At 43.3% G+C, this 13,809-nt stretch overlaps 1 protein-coding gene across 1 annotated transcript; it reads left to right on the forward strand.

Annotated features, from left to right (window-relative positions):
- Positions 1-803: 803 nt before the first annotated feature.
- Positions 804-10,769, forward strand: pou2af1 (POU class 2 homeobox associating factor 1). The gene is made up of 5 exons (XM_005752126.1): positions 804-837; positions 3,914-4,041; positions 8,131-8,170; positions 8,254-8,522; positions 9,902-10,769. The coding sequence occupies exons 1-5, from the start codon at positions 804-806 to the stop codon at positions 10,322-10,324; spliced, it is 894 nt and encodes a 297-aa protein (XP_005752183.1). The 3' UTR covers positions 10,325-10,769.
- Positions 10,770-13,809: the final 3,040 nt, after the last annotated feature.

Raw genomic sequence — 13,809 nt, forward strand, 5'->3', positions numbered from 1 at the left:
ATCACTGATTTAATTAGAACACAAGGTGCTTTACATTGTAAGGTCGACCCTACAATAATACATGCAGAGAAGAACCCAACAATCATATGACCCCCTATGAGCAGCACTTTGGCGACAGTGGGGAGGAAAAACTCCCTTTTAACAGGAAGAAACCTCCAGTTCAGGGAGGGGCGGGGCCATCTGCTGTGATTGGTTGGGGTGAGAGAAGGAAGACAGGATAAGGACATGCTGTGGAAGAGAGACAGAGACAATGATTCAATGCGGGTGTATAAACACACAGTGAGTGAAGGAGAAACACCCAGTGCATCAACAGCAGTAATCCAGTAATGCACAAATGGGACGGTACATCACAGTTACTTTAATTAAACAACTTCTTCACACTTAAATAAAATGACTTATTTTTTCCCATGTTGTAAATGGTTTATATAAAGTCTTGTGCTGTTATGTGGCTGAGTTTGTGTGGAGTCGACGAGCCTGTATTTAGACCCAAGTGCACAGACTGTTAAATAAATCTGCCACGTTACTGTAAAATGCACATGGACACACATGCACACACACAACCACGCACACACGCAATGAAGAGGGGCTGGGCTCGGTGCAGTGGCCATTTGTGCGCCTTTTATTGTTAAGCACCACAGACGTGTCTGTACATGGCAGACTGTCACAGTGTTCTGTTTGTTCTGAGAAGAAAGTGTGGCCTGTCTGACCTATAGAGGTAAATCTATCAGCTTCAGAGAGGAAGCTGTGCAGCATACTGTCAGGATACCTTCAGCCTCGTGACAGGGGTTAAGCAGAGGACCGACATGTCTGGACCCAGGGTCTCCATCCTCTGTCGGTGTGAGTGATAGGAACCAAAACTCTGGGCTCAAGGTTAAGAAAATGTGCCGGTAACTGGAGGGAAATTCTGAGAAGAGAGAAAGACTTCCCTTTATCAGGGTCCTCAGTGATCAGTGTGGAGGAAAAGAAAAAGAAACAGGGACAAACATGAAAGTGTCCTTTTGCCATGGCAGACTTTGAATGGTCACAGAAATTTCTCATTGTGAAATTTTGGTAAAGGAGGAAGTGCTTGTACCCCCCCCCGCCCCCGATTGTGCCCTGTTCTTGGCGTGGAGACAAATTCCACATAGCACAATCTGTTGACCTCTATTTGCTTTCTTAACTGGATAATCACAAATGAGGCTTGATACAGCCTTACTAATTTGGGGGATTTCTGCTAATCTGTAGAATTTCATAACTGAAACCAAGTAATTCCAACTAAATCCATTTTTGAATGATGTCCATGCACCACAACGGGCTCAGCGTGCTGACGTCTGAGGACAGGGAGGCAGTTTATGTTCAGCTGAGCTACGAGCTGCTTGTTAAAGCGAACTTTTAGTTACTTAGTTGTGAAGCCCAGCTAAGTAAACGGACTCACCATGTTTGCAGTGTAACAGAGGATATGCAGGCATAACAGAAACATCCAGCTGGGTCCGGTTCATCTTCTGCCACAGTATTAGGGTGGGGAAGGGGATGATAAGACTCAACATGTTATAACGAGAAACCTGCACACATGAGAACTTGAAGCTCAGTATGGCACAATGTCTTGGCGCAGCATCAACATCACAGTCTGTGGGAATGAGCCTTTTCATTTGAACTGACTTAGCTGTGACTTAGCTGTGCACCAGTCCATCTGAGCCACTGTCTCCAGCGTGAGTCTCAGACTGTTTCATTAGGAAATAATTGATGGACTCTCCCCAGGAGATTGCAAATTTCCTGTTTTTAGTGTGTGTTTGTAACCCCAGCGATCATATCAGCACATTTTAATTAAACTTCGTATTTCTTTTATGAAAAATATTTCAAGCGTGTAGAATCTAAGAGCGACTGTAAATGTGCAGGTCAGCAGTGTCAAAGACATTTTCTGGCAGCTGCTGACACATCTGTGCAATTCCAACAACAGTGGCTCATATACAAAACCAAACATGGAGGCATTCAATCGATATGTTAACTAACTCAGACGTGCGTTTGTTAAAACCACGTGTGATTGTCACAACTGTTGTTATAGATCATGTTCAGTCAATTTATTTATTATTTCTGTATTTATGAGGAAGTTCTATTAAAATAATAAAAAACGTGCCTTTAACTCTGCGAGTCATCAGACATGACCACAGGACCAGGGCGCTCTACATCAGGTGGTTATAATTTTTCTCATAGTTGCAGTCACATGTTGTGCTTACCTGTGGCATCTAAAGAGGCTAACGTTCACAGTAAAGATCTTAATAAGTGCTCTATGCAGCGCATGCTAGCAGCCTTTGTATTTGGAATGAGGGGTTTTAAATCTGCAGCCACACAGTAACAAATGAATGGAGTGTGCTCAGCACTGTTAGTTTGTATGGAGGCCGCCTGCTCTTTATTCTGGTTTTAAATTTGTACATGTCCTCCTTTTAACCTGTTAACCTAGCATCATGATCAGTGTAGCTGCTGTACAGTGTGTTACGATGCACAAATGACCGTGGTGTCATTGTTTTATGGTCACGCTTACCTTTGGAGCACATTTCTGCAATACCGGTGATTTTGTAGCTCGGGGTGGCAATGACTGATGCCATTGTCTGCACTTGTGCTGATTAGAGTTTATACGAATGCGACTTTGCTGTTAGGCTGGATTTTTTCTCATGCTTATACTTGCAAGAATCTGCCAGTTCCAGACATTGAATGTTCCCAGAAAGCATTTACTCTGTCAGTGTGTCTCTGCTGAGGATGGAGCCTTCAGGCTTATCAGTAAAGTACGGCACTCAGCCAAAAAATGTTAATGAAATAATTTGAGCTGCATGTGAAACACAGAGTAATGATTTAAGACCCGTTAGAGTTCTTTTTGTGTTGTCAAATTAATTCTAAGAATTATAAGGTGATGCACATGTTTTATGATGAAATGCCCATTTTTGTTTGTGTTTTTCACACAGGTTTTATTGTATTGTTACACAGTTACTGTAAGCTGCACATTGATGGTTATCACAGCATATAACCATGTAATAAAGCTTTGACTGCTCCCTTACAGACAGGGGCTCAGCATAGCTGGTAGCACCACATGTTTATTTGGTTTTATTTTACTTCTTGATGCAACAATGTGATTCATATCAGGAACAAACCCAGCGTAACCTTGATCCACTGGTCTGCTGGGATATCACCAGTTTCCATCCAAGGAGCTGACGTGTGCGTTATTATTTTAGTTTGTTAAACTGGGCTCGATCCAGGTGACAGCGAGCCAACGTGATGCTACCTGTGTGCGTCAGCAGCAGTCTGTACTCAGTTTAAATATGACATGGATCAGTTCGTAAAGGCTGAGAGAGGTGGACAGAGAGGGAGAGAGCAGGAGAGGAACAGGTGAGAGGGGACGTGTGGTCACAAAAGTTCTTCTTCACAAAGTGTCATTCACGGATGCTCAGCCTGCTTTCCAGCAGCACACTTTCAGCCGACCGACCCAAGGGGGACGCCATCATTGCATTTGTCTGTGTTTGACACGAGGAAGCCCTGCACTGCAGCCCAAACAGATCACGTCATAACAGACCTGTTGATTTCTTCCAAGCCAAAAGCACCAGTTTAACAACCTTAGCAGCAAACATTTGGTCAAACTGAAGTGCATGCAGCCCGTGACCTTAGACACTCGTGGACATTCACTGAAAATATTGGTTGTAAAGGCTTATATCAGCTGATGCTGACACTCAAAAGGCTTAAAGAGAATACGTCTGACAGGTTCACTTTCCGTGTGTCTTTAGTGTCTCAGTGACGGCTTAAAGTCATGGCACCTGAGCGCGTCTGCTTCCTCCGTTCATGAACTGTGTGAACCCATCGTGTGCATCATGTGGGCTGATTTAAAGCAACTTGAAAAGGAAATGAGGTTGTGTGTATCTGTTCATTGCTGTGTGTCTGACCTCCTTAGCACAGCCATCAGCCGTGGGCAGGTCCAGGCCATACCAAGGTGTGCGAGTCAGGGATCCTGTCAAAGAGCTGCTGAGGAGGAAGAGGAGCCTGGAGCTTCACAGCACCAAGACACTGCCTCCTACTGGGGTGAGGACGCCATGACAGATAAGCAAAGAACACTTGTTGATGTTTGAAGCACAAGCTGCCACATTTATAACGAGCAGGGTTCAAAAAAAGCAGTCTTCAAGTAAAATCTGAAACGAATGAAAATGTCTGTGTGCATTTACCTGCAAGGTAAGTCATTTCCTGTAAATCAATGTGTGGTTTAAAAAAAGCAAAACCAACAAAACCCTGCAGATTGTTCCTTAAAGCTGTACTTGGACTGTGTGTTTTCAGGGTAGGTTTACTTTGCTAAACAGTGTTTCCAAAGAAGCCCTCACGGCATCGTTAGTCACTAAACAAATACACAGGAGACTCCCACAGTGGGGAGCAGCGACTGCTCTGCATTATGTGCTGACACTTTGAAACCGGCGCTTTGTGAGACGTTTGGGAGAGACTGAGTTAAAAATGTGTAAGAAAATAAATAAAAGTAAACTAGAGCGGTGCTCTGCTTTGGTTTCATGTTGAAGAACATTTTGCAAGGTTTCAACAACAGTTTCCATGAACCCCCTCCAAAAATCCCCCCACCCCTCTTTGACCTAGAGCTGCCCTCTAATCACATGACCTGATAGCCTCCTGATGATTTATCACTTTCAGTCTTTAGGCCAGTATTCTTTTCTCGTGAATCACTGATCTCTCTGCAGGGATCACAACCTCACAGAACAGCAACATGCAGAGACTGTTTGATTGGGAATGACTGTTCTGCACCTCAGGAGACTGCACATGAGATCTGCAGGAATCGAAAGCAAAATGTCCTGTGAGGATGTGTTCGGTCGGGATACAGGCTCAGAAAGCAGCGGGGGATTTTATCCTTATATAATCCAGGTGTTTTTCCATGGCGGTTACAGCAGAGCTGCAGGGCTGGGCACACAGCCCTATGCAAAGTAACGTGCAGCCTTGCCAAAGAGACCTCCCACTTTCTATTCCCTACAAGAAGAGAAGAGGCCAGAAGCAGCGGTGTGCACAAACATACACATGTACGGACACTCCCCGTGACTAGCATGTGATATTCCAACATCTTTTATTGGCAGGGCACTACAGTTGATTATTTTAAATGCAATGAGTTAGTGCTGCTAGCAGCAAAGATAAAATTCTGTCCACTTCTTCCACTATTTGCCTGCCTGGCAGGACTACGTGGGTATTTCCAGGATTCTGGTTCAAAGGGACAACAGTTGTGTTTGTGCAAATCTCAAACCAAACCACATTACTATGAGGTGGCAGTTATTCCACACTCACTGAGTCTGCTTTCAGATGTTGTCACTGCAGCTTTCCACAGTAAAAATCCTCCGAACGTGTTGCCTTTGGAGCTAAGAAGCGTGTTGTGAAAGCACGCTGTCATCATCTCTGGACTGAATTCCCAGTTTGTTCAATCAAACTGATAAATCACAGCTACGCTGCGAACAGACACCTGAGCACCAACGATGAGGAAATACATAAAAGCCAATACCTGAATAATTCATTTTGAATTCCAGAAGTTAACTATACGACACATGCACATTGGTCTTTCCTCTTTTTGTGGATATTTTGTCCGTTTTTCTTTGAGGAAAGATTACAGACTTCACAAAAAGTGGATTTTGCCACACTGTCCACTCTCTGCCTCGTCTCTGTGTTTGTGCAAACCCAAATGTCCGTCTCACAGATTGAGTCTAAAACCCGTCTGTTTGGTATCGACTGGTCGGGCTGTACATGTGCCTGTAGCAAGAAGAGACACTGCGATACGCAAACACAAAAGACTGAATGGGAGGCAACAGCGGCAGCACTGACAGCGTGTGTCAGTGTTTGTACTGCATCCTGCTGCCTGCAGTCAGCGGGCAGGGCGTCTTCAAGGCAGCAGGGAGGTGCTGCCAGGTGGCTGACGCGCTGCAGGAGAGGAGCTGATGGTTCGACAGCTCTGACAGGAGGAGCTACAACAATCGCACAGTTAAACCCCACTGTGGTCACTTTCTGAGGACGCTTTGTGTTCACAAAGTAAAGGACCTGATCACCTGCACTGGGTTTGACTGAGGCTGAGGAATGAGTCGGCTTTAACAGCATCCATAAAAGTTACACCTGGACATGTGTGTTCCACTTCACCATGAATGCGCTTTAAGAAGCAGCCATAACGTTCTGCTTGAACGATAATCTGAACCTCTTACACAAAGTGTGGCGGCACCATCCTCTACCTCCAACTTCATTTAGTTCAATCTTTCAGTGTCTGAATGTATTTCACATTAGCTGCAGGAACTTTCCAAAGGGTGAAACACCTGTGATAGTTTATGGATTCAGTCGGTCGGTCACAGATCCATTAAAATCAACTTGATGATTTTTTAAATGACTCATTATACTGTGCAGAAATCCCGAGCCACCCTTTACATTTTGCTTCCAGAGTTTCTGCTCATTTGGACATTGGTTTCTTTTTCATTCGCTGTCAGTCCGGCTGTGAATCATTCGAGCATTAAAAAGGAGGCTAACTGAAGGGATGCAAAAACGCACCCTTTGTTATCGTTTCTTGGTCAAAAGTACCAACGATAACACACTCTGACAGAGCTCAAATAAAACAAAAGTGACTCCAAAAGAGCCAGACTGTGAAATACTGTATCCTCAAAAAACTGTGAAATCTGGGGAAGACGAGGAGTGGCACCCCTAAAAACAAAGAAAACAGCAAATGATCAGTACAAGAAACAGGAACACGTCCAACAATGACCTGACCCTGGACCTGAGGAGTGTAACTGGCCCTTCAGCTGATCTAGCTCCTGAAGCCTGGACAGAAATGGTGTCAGTCAGTCACAGTGATAAATCCAAACGTAATGTTTTGGTTTGAATCATTTTCAGTGTGTACGGAGGAGGCCAGGAAAGAGCCCGACTAAGTGTCTGCCGCTCTCTGTGAAGCACGGTGGAGGCGCTGTCGTGGTTTGGGGCCGCGCTGCTGGTGACCTTTCAAAACTGATAAAAGTACCGTGAGATTTTGATCCACCACGAAACAGAAAGGAGTCTGATTGGCCACAGCTTCATTTATCAGCATAGCTATGATCCTAAAGACATGATGTCAGTGCGTTAAAGCGCACACACAATGGAAACCCTCCAATGAGTGTGTGTGTGTGGAGAAATAGGTTCAGAATGGGTTCAGTGGTTCTTCAGCGATCCTCTGTATTATTGTCTCTTTCTTTTATTTGCTATCTTTACAGCTCACTTCTTCTCAGGAGAGGACCTGCCTGCTCTGGCCTCAGAAGAACATAGATCCTCGATCTGCTCCCACACGTGCCTGAGATATGTCATTTACAGCAGAAGCAGCTGTTGGCAGAACAAGCTGGAATTTGCTCAGTTAGCATGAAAAACATTTGTCATACATGTAGGCTTTGTGGTCGTCCAGTAATGGTTTTATTTTTTTGCCACTTTAATAAATAAGGTTAATCATGAACTCACATTTATCCCCCAGATTATACAAGACTGGAAAACCCCTCATAAGTTATTTATTGGGGAGAAAAATCCAGTATGATATATCCAGTATGCCAGCATTGGTAAATAGAGACCCTGATGACTGTCCCACCTCAGCTTTGTCTTACCTTCCAAGGAAATGTTAAAAGCAACTGTACCGTGAATGAACAAACATTTCCCAGTCAGACCAGTCAAGATGTGTCACTGCACAATAACAAACGCTGGGTGCTGCACAACAGTACCAGTGCTCTGTGTTTTTCGCCGACCCACCAGCAGCATTTATAGAGCCTGGCCTTTGAGGTTTAGATGAACGGTCTGTTTTAATACTATCATGGAGGCTCACAGGGGTCGTCTGATCATCGGGATATTCTCTGTATTACTGTAGGTCGAGGCATGTGGCACTATATAAATAAAGCTGAACTGGACCGATGTACTTCCATGCCCAGTAGTATCAAATTCACAGCTTTCGCTTTAATGAACGGATCCAGAAAAACAAGTTCAAAAAACACTTTTGAATTCTCAGATAGCTGCTCACACCTGAGTGTCACAGGTCCAGGTGTGGCTGCTGCATGTTTACATATCAACATCGCCGCGTTGCTGTGATTAAGGTTCTGCTGCAGTTATTGACCTGTTAAGCTCATTGATGATATCTGTGTTTTTCAGGACATGGTCTCACACAACAACCAGCCGTCATTTACACAAGGTAGAAGCCTCACCTGTGAACTACATGTTGCACGTAAAGCTGTTTCCGCGTGTCTAATGCCGAATCTGCTTCTTGTTCTCCAGGTATCTTTGGCTGTGATGTTGCCAGCGGATCCCCAGCCGAAGCGCCGACCACAGCTGCTGATGGAGGGCTGCAGTGTGCGGGGTGGAAAGCGACCAGTCCTGGGCTGCAGGCCGCCGCCATGTCCTGGTCAACGCCTGACTACAACCAGCAGGACCCCTCAGCTCAGACTCTGACCTACCCAGCCACTCCGACACTTACTATGCAAACTCTGTGTCCCAGCTACACCATGCTGACCTACACACACACACCACTGCTGACAAACTTTGGGGTGAGTGAAAAAGGACTATGCAAATATGTTCTACAGACTGCACGGGGGAATAAAATGATCACAAATCAGCACAAAAGGATAAAAACAATCAGTTCTCGCTCTATCAGTCAAATGTGATTTAACAGATAGAGCCATTGCAACAGTACAAGCATGGATTCAGGCTATTATTTCACTTTAAAGTAAGGTTGTGTATAAGTATGTGCAAGTATAAATATGTATATGTAAAAGTACATGTACCAAATCTGAAACTCTAGGCATTAAGGGGCTGCTTCACCTTTGAGACCCGATGGTACTGTATCCCACAGAGTCACGGCTGGGACGGGAACGATCTAAAGTTTTCTTTAAACTCATTTATGTCAAAATAATGCAACATGTTTAACAGTGCCACAGGATCCTGTTATCGTATGTTCTGTCTTTAGTGAACTAAGTCATCTTATTGTGCTGGTAGTCTCAGCGTCTGTAATCAAAGGTAGCTCGTACAGGGCTCGTCTTTCTCTACAGGTGCAGACAAGTGGTTGTGATGCATTGTGATGCTTCCCACCATAAAAGCCTGTTATCACTGCATGCATGCTCTCTGTGTTAACTGCCAACAGCTGCTGTGCTTGTCTTTAAATTCTTACATTTCAAACCTGCTGCAAGTGGGTAATAAATACAGAGATAAGACTGGGGTAGGGGATTAACTGGAACTCTTTAAACCCGCCGAGGACCTTTGTACACCGTGGGATTAACATGGGATTTAGATTTCTGCCTGTTCAGCATGAACGATTTCTCCTTTATATTTGCAGCTCTTTTTTCACTGCAGTTTTTGAATTTATCCAGAGAATAACTGTCACTGACTCAGTTTAGGGATTTACATACACGTCACTCATCATGACGATGAGTTGATGTGCAAAGTGGAAAAATATGTTTGTCTCTGAAAACATAAATAAATGGAAACACATCACAACAAAGAGAATCCAGGAAGGAAGAACATGGTGGCTGTCTCCACATTAAAACACTGGGACATGACCACGAGGCTAATTAACACCAAACATGTAGGTTCACCGTAGAAAGATTCACCGCAGCAGTCTAAATCAGCACAAGCTGTTCCCGGTCTGTGTCCACTGGGTTCACTAGGGCCCTCTTTTCTTGTGTACCTAATTATATCTGATTACAATATTCCTGTGAGCTGAACAATAAATGCTGACTGCAGTGACACTGCGTCTACCTTCCAAACCCTCCACAAAATCTTGATTAAAACATAAAAAAATCAATGATTGAGCGCCTAAAGTGAGGCTCGTGGCATCAGCAGACGTCCGTTTTATGCATGCGTTTGACTTTTTGCAAGGTTAAATGTCTTTGCCATCATCATAAATATTTAATGATTGCTGTTGTTTCAGACCATACCAGTGGCACCAGCCCCAGCCTCCCTGCCTCAAGTGGAGCTCCAAGACTCAGGGTTGACCTATCTTCCTTGGGCCCAGCCACTCACCACTATATCGACCATGCCTAATCACGGGGTGCAGTTTGCCCCGGGTTCTGCAGCGCTGCCTGGGTCGCCTCTGGTACACATGCCGCTGTCCATGTCGTTGACCGCCATGATCCCACAGCTGGAGCCCCAGGGTATGGACCCTCAGCCCGAGATCCTGGAGATCCCCGAGCATTCAGAGCAGCAAGCTCAAGGTCAGTCTCTGAACGAAGACCCGGAGGTTGAGGCGGAATCACCAAACCTACTGGACAAACTTCTCGAGGATCACAAAGAACATGGTGAGGAGGAGGACAAAGACTCGTACAGAAGCTCCCTCTTCATACCCAATGTCTGAAGAACATTTTTTTAAAATATGAAATCAGTATTTTTACCTTTACATTTCATTTTTTTCCCTCGGGGGCAAGTGCCTATTGGCCTTTTTGTGTAACTTGATTACCACAGATTCTGTCTATTATTAAGCCTTTGAGGTCTAACCTATCTAACTTACCCAAACCAAGTGTTTTCTGTGATTTGTAAGCAAAACTTGAAATAGTTTCTCTTAGTTATCGTGGTTTTTTTTGGTGTCCCTGTTGCAAAGACTTGTAAGAAAACAATGAAAATCCAAAAAGCGATTATTTTGAAAGTATACAGTAGAGTCAGGGTTCAGGTACGTGTTACCACACATTATGAGCCAGACTTCACAGAACTATTAATTTCTTGGATAATTGGGAATCACACGTCTATAATTATCCATGCTGGCTCATACTTAATAATAATAACAACAATAATAATAATAATAATACATTTTATTTATAGGCGCCTTTCAGACCCTCAAGGTCACCTTACAAAAACACGTGAGCAATAGCAGCATATATATATATATGGGGCGATTGTGGCTCAAGAGTTGGGAGTTCGCCTTGTAATCGGAAGGTTGCCGGTTCGAGCCCCGGCTTGGACAGTCTCAGTAGTTGTGTCCTTGGGCAAGACACTTCACCCGTTGCCTACTGGTGGTGGTCAGAGGGCCCGGTGGCGCCAGTGTCCGGCAGCCTCGCCCCTGTCAGTGCGCCCCAGGGTGGCTGTGGCTACAATGTAGCTGCCATCACCAGTGTGTGGATGGGGGGATGACTGGATGTGTAAAAGCGCTTTGGGGTCCTTAGGGACTAGAAAAGCGCTATATAAATACAGGCCATTTACCATTTACCATATATTAAACATGGCAAAATCAAATTTAGATAGATATAAAATAAATAAATAGATATAAAAACTGAGCAAGGTAAAGACTCTACTGGATTATTATGACCTGAGTTTTATTTTTGTAACTGCTCCTGACTTCTTGTTATTACATTTTCATTATGTTCATTTGATTTATTAGAAATTTGTTTAGTGTGCAGCAATAAACAGAACCGAAAGACAAATCATTTCTTGCATAGAGACTAGTGTAATTCTAGTAGTCTGTTACCTACAGTGCAAAGGTCTTAAGCAAAGGCTTCATATCTTTATATCGTCAATGGGAAATGGGCACGGCGCATTACATACATGTAAACACAGTATATTTGTACAATGAGCTTAGAAGTCCATATTTGGTATGACCACAGAGCCTTACCTGAAATCACAGGCAAGTTTCATGTGACTTTTAAAAGCCTCCTTCAAGTTTTTCTTTGGATGTTGGACGCAGTGTTTTGCAGCTTGTAGTGAAAACCATTGCAACATTGTTCAAGATGAACTTTAAAAAGTTACAATTCTGTCTCCTTAGATGCAAAATCTAAATAACGAAGGAGTAGCTCAAGACGTTTGCACAGAAATGCTATAAAATCCACGTTTGTCTGTGTTTGAGAAACAGCCAAAGCACACTGTGATTCAATTTCATATGTATAAAGTCAGTCTTAAACAGATGCCATCTAGTGTTGTGTTTGCAGAATGCAGTTCAGCATTATGTCACAGCTGAACAACCTTCTTGTTTTATATAAAGGGACCCTGTTGTTCTCATATCCAGCTCATTTCCGATTTGTGGACTTTGCTAGATTTGCTTTGCATGAACAACTTTGGATTTTTGGACACATGTCTGAAATGTGACAGCACAGTGGTGTTTGTAAGAAGTTCAAGGCAGAAACATCTGGAACCACTGATCGAGGTTTTGGTGTGCTTTTGTCTTAACCTGTGTAAATGCTTCTGCTTGTAGGTAAACAATGAGCAAAGGTTTCAAATAAATGGAATGCAATAGAAAACATTTCTCTCTGGAAAATGAAACCATTGAAGTGTCAAAAGCTGCAGTTCAGCCTCCTGAAGCTGGCTGCAGCAGTCAGTGTGTATCGACTGGTCCCGGTGTTACAGTGTCCACCTAAACAAGATGAATGATCACCCCTCTCTGATTTTTCACATCATATCAACTTCACAATAAACCTACTTGTCTGGACTCTGTTAAGTCTTAAAGTTACTGCTGCTGCTGCTGTGAGTTACAGGTGAACTGGACTGTGTTTGTGCTCCAGACAAACAATATGTCTTGCTGTGGGGTACACACCTTCCAGTACTCAATTCTGTTTTATTTCCATGTGACTTTGAATTTTTATTAGTAAAAAAAAAAGCTTAAAAACAATCAAAAAGTCAAAGTACAAGTACTTTGATGTTGTTCAGTACCTCAGCATTTTAATGCAAACACTATTTGATGTCCAGTAGAAATTGCAATAGTGCAATAGTCTTTGACTTTGCTAGTCTCTCCTAGAGTTACTCCAAACTAGACTGTAAATTACAAAGTTACATTTTATTAATCGAAACAATCAGATTTCTTCCCCTGTTGGCCAACATGCAGGATTAAGCCACGTGCACCTTGACAAATGATAGTTTGAACTCATGACCAGTAGTATTATTAACAACAGCGTTATAGTTTTTATTTATATAGCACATTTAATTAGATTAGGTAGATCTGAGTGTCATCGACATATGAATGGAAACAAGTGTTATATTTACTGAAAATTAGACCTAGAGGCAGCAGACACAGAGAATAAAATTGGCCCCAGTAAAGATCCCTGAGGAACGCCACAAGTAAGGGGAGCTGAGGAAGCGGATCTCCAAAGCTCACGGAAAAGGTCCTGTCAGACAGCTATTAACCTGTGTTGATATTAAATTAGTGGTTAATTAACTATTAACCACTCGAATGATAAACCCTTGATCCCGTAATGCTCCAGTCATGAGATCCAGATGCTGTGGTCAGTGAGTCAGTGGCTCAACTTTTAAAAGTGCAGTTTTGGTGCTGTGAAGAGCTTTAAAACCAGACTGAAGCCTGAAGAACATCCAGCCCATTTACAAAAGATTGCAGCTGAACAAATACAATCTTTTCCAAAATTTTCCATTGGAAGGGAAGCTTTGAAATAGGCCTGAAATTTGAGAGGACAGAGGAATTGAGACGAGGTTTTTTTAAGTACAGGCTGTACAACAGCATGTTTAAAACAGGCAGCACAACAGCTGAACTAAGGCTGCTGTTAAAGATCCTTAAGATGTTGGAACTTTGAAAATCAAGCATTGGAGCAAGCACAAGATATCAACTTTTTCTGCTTTTACTTGTCCTGATACCTGCTCAGACTGTCTCTCAGGATGAGAAAAGACGTCTTCTTTCCGCTTACATTTAGCCTTCCTGCACTCGTCTGGCTGAGGGAGGGGCATCATTTATCCATGGGTCAGATTGTGGTTTCAAGCTCGTACTTATACAGTTTTTGCCCGTTGCCTGAACACATTTTGCAAAACTTTGCTCATTGTGCCAAAACCCTAAACACAAGTAAACATGACACAACACTGGGAAATATACCATTCACATCTGCACCAAATTGAAACTCTACTCTCAAAACC

Source organism: Pundamilia nyererei, unplaced genomic scaffold (genome assembly GCF_000239375.1).
Source record: "Pundamilia nyererei isolate P.nyererei 1_Seehausen unplaced genomic scaffold, PunNye1.0 scaffold00345, whole genome shotgun sequence".
Classification (NCBI taxonomy): domain Eukaryota; kingdom Metazoa; phylum Chordata; class Actinopteri; order Cichliformes; family Cichlidae; genus Pundamilia; species Pundamilia nyererei.

What these genes read in the sequence shown, in the direction of transcription:
- pou2af1 (XM_005752126.1), top strand. Translation starts at nt 804, where the DNA reads ATGTCTGGACCCAGGGTCTCCATCCTCTGTCGGT. An exon ending in GGTCTCCATCCTCTGTCGGT is followed by an intron (nt 838 to 3,913) that starts GTGAGTGATAGG and finishes TGACCTCCTTAG; the next exon opens with CACAGCCATCAGCCGTGGGC. An exon ending in AGACACTGCCTCCTACTGGG is followed by an intron (nt 4,042 to 8,130) that starts GTGAGGACGCCA and finishes TGTGTTTTTCAG; the next exon opens with GACATGGTCTCACACAACAA.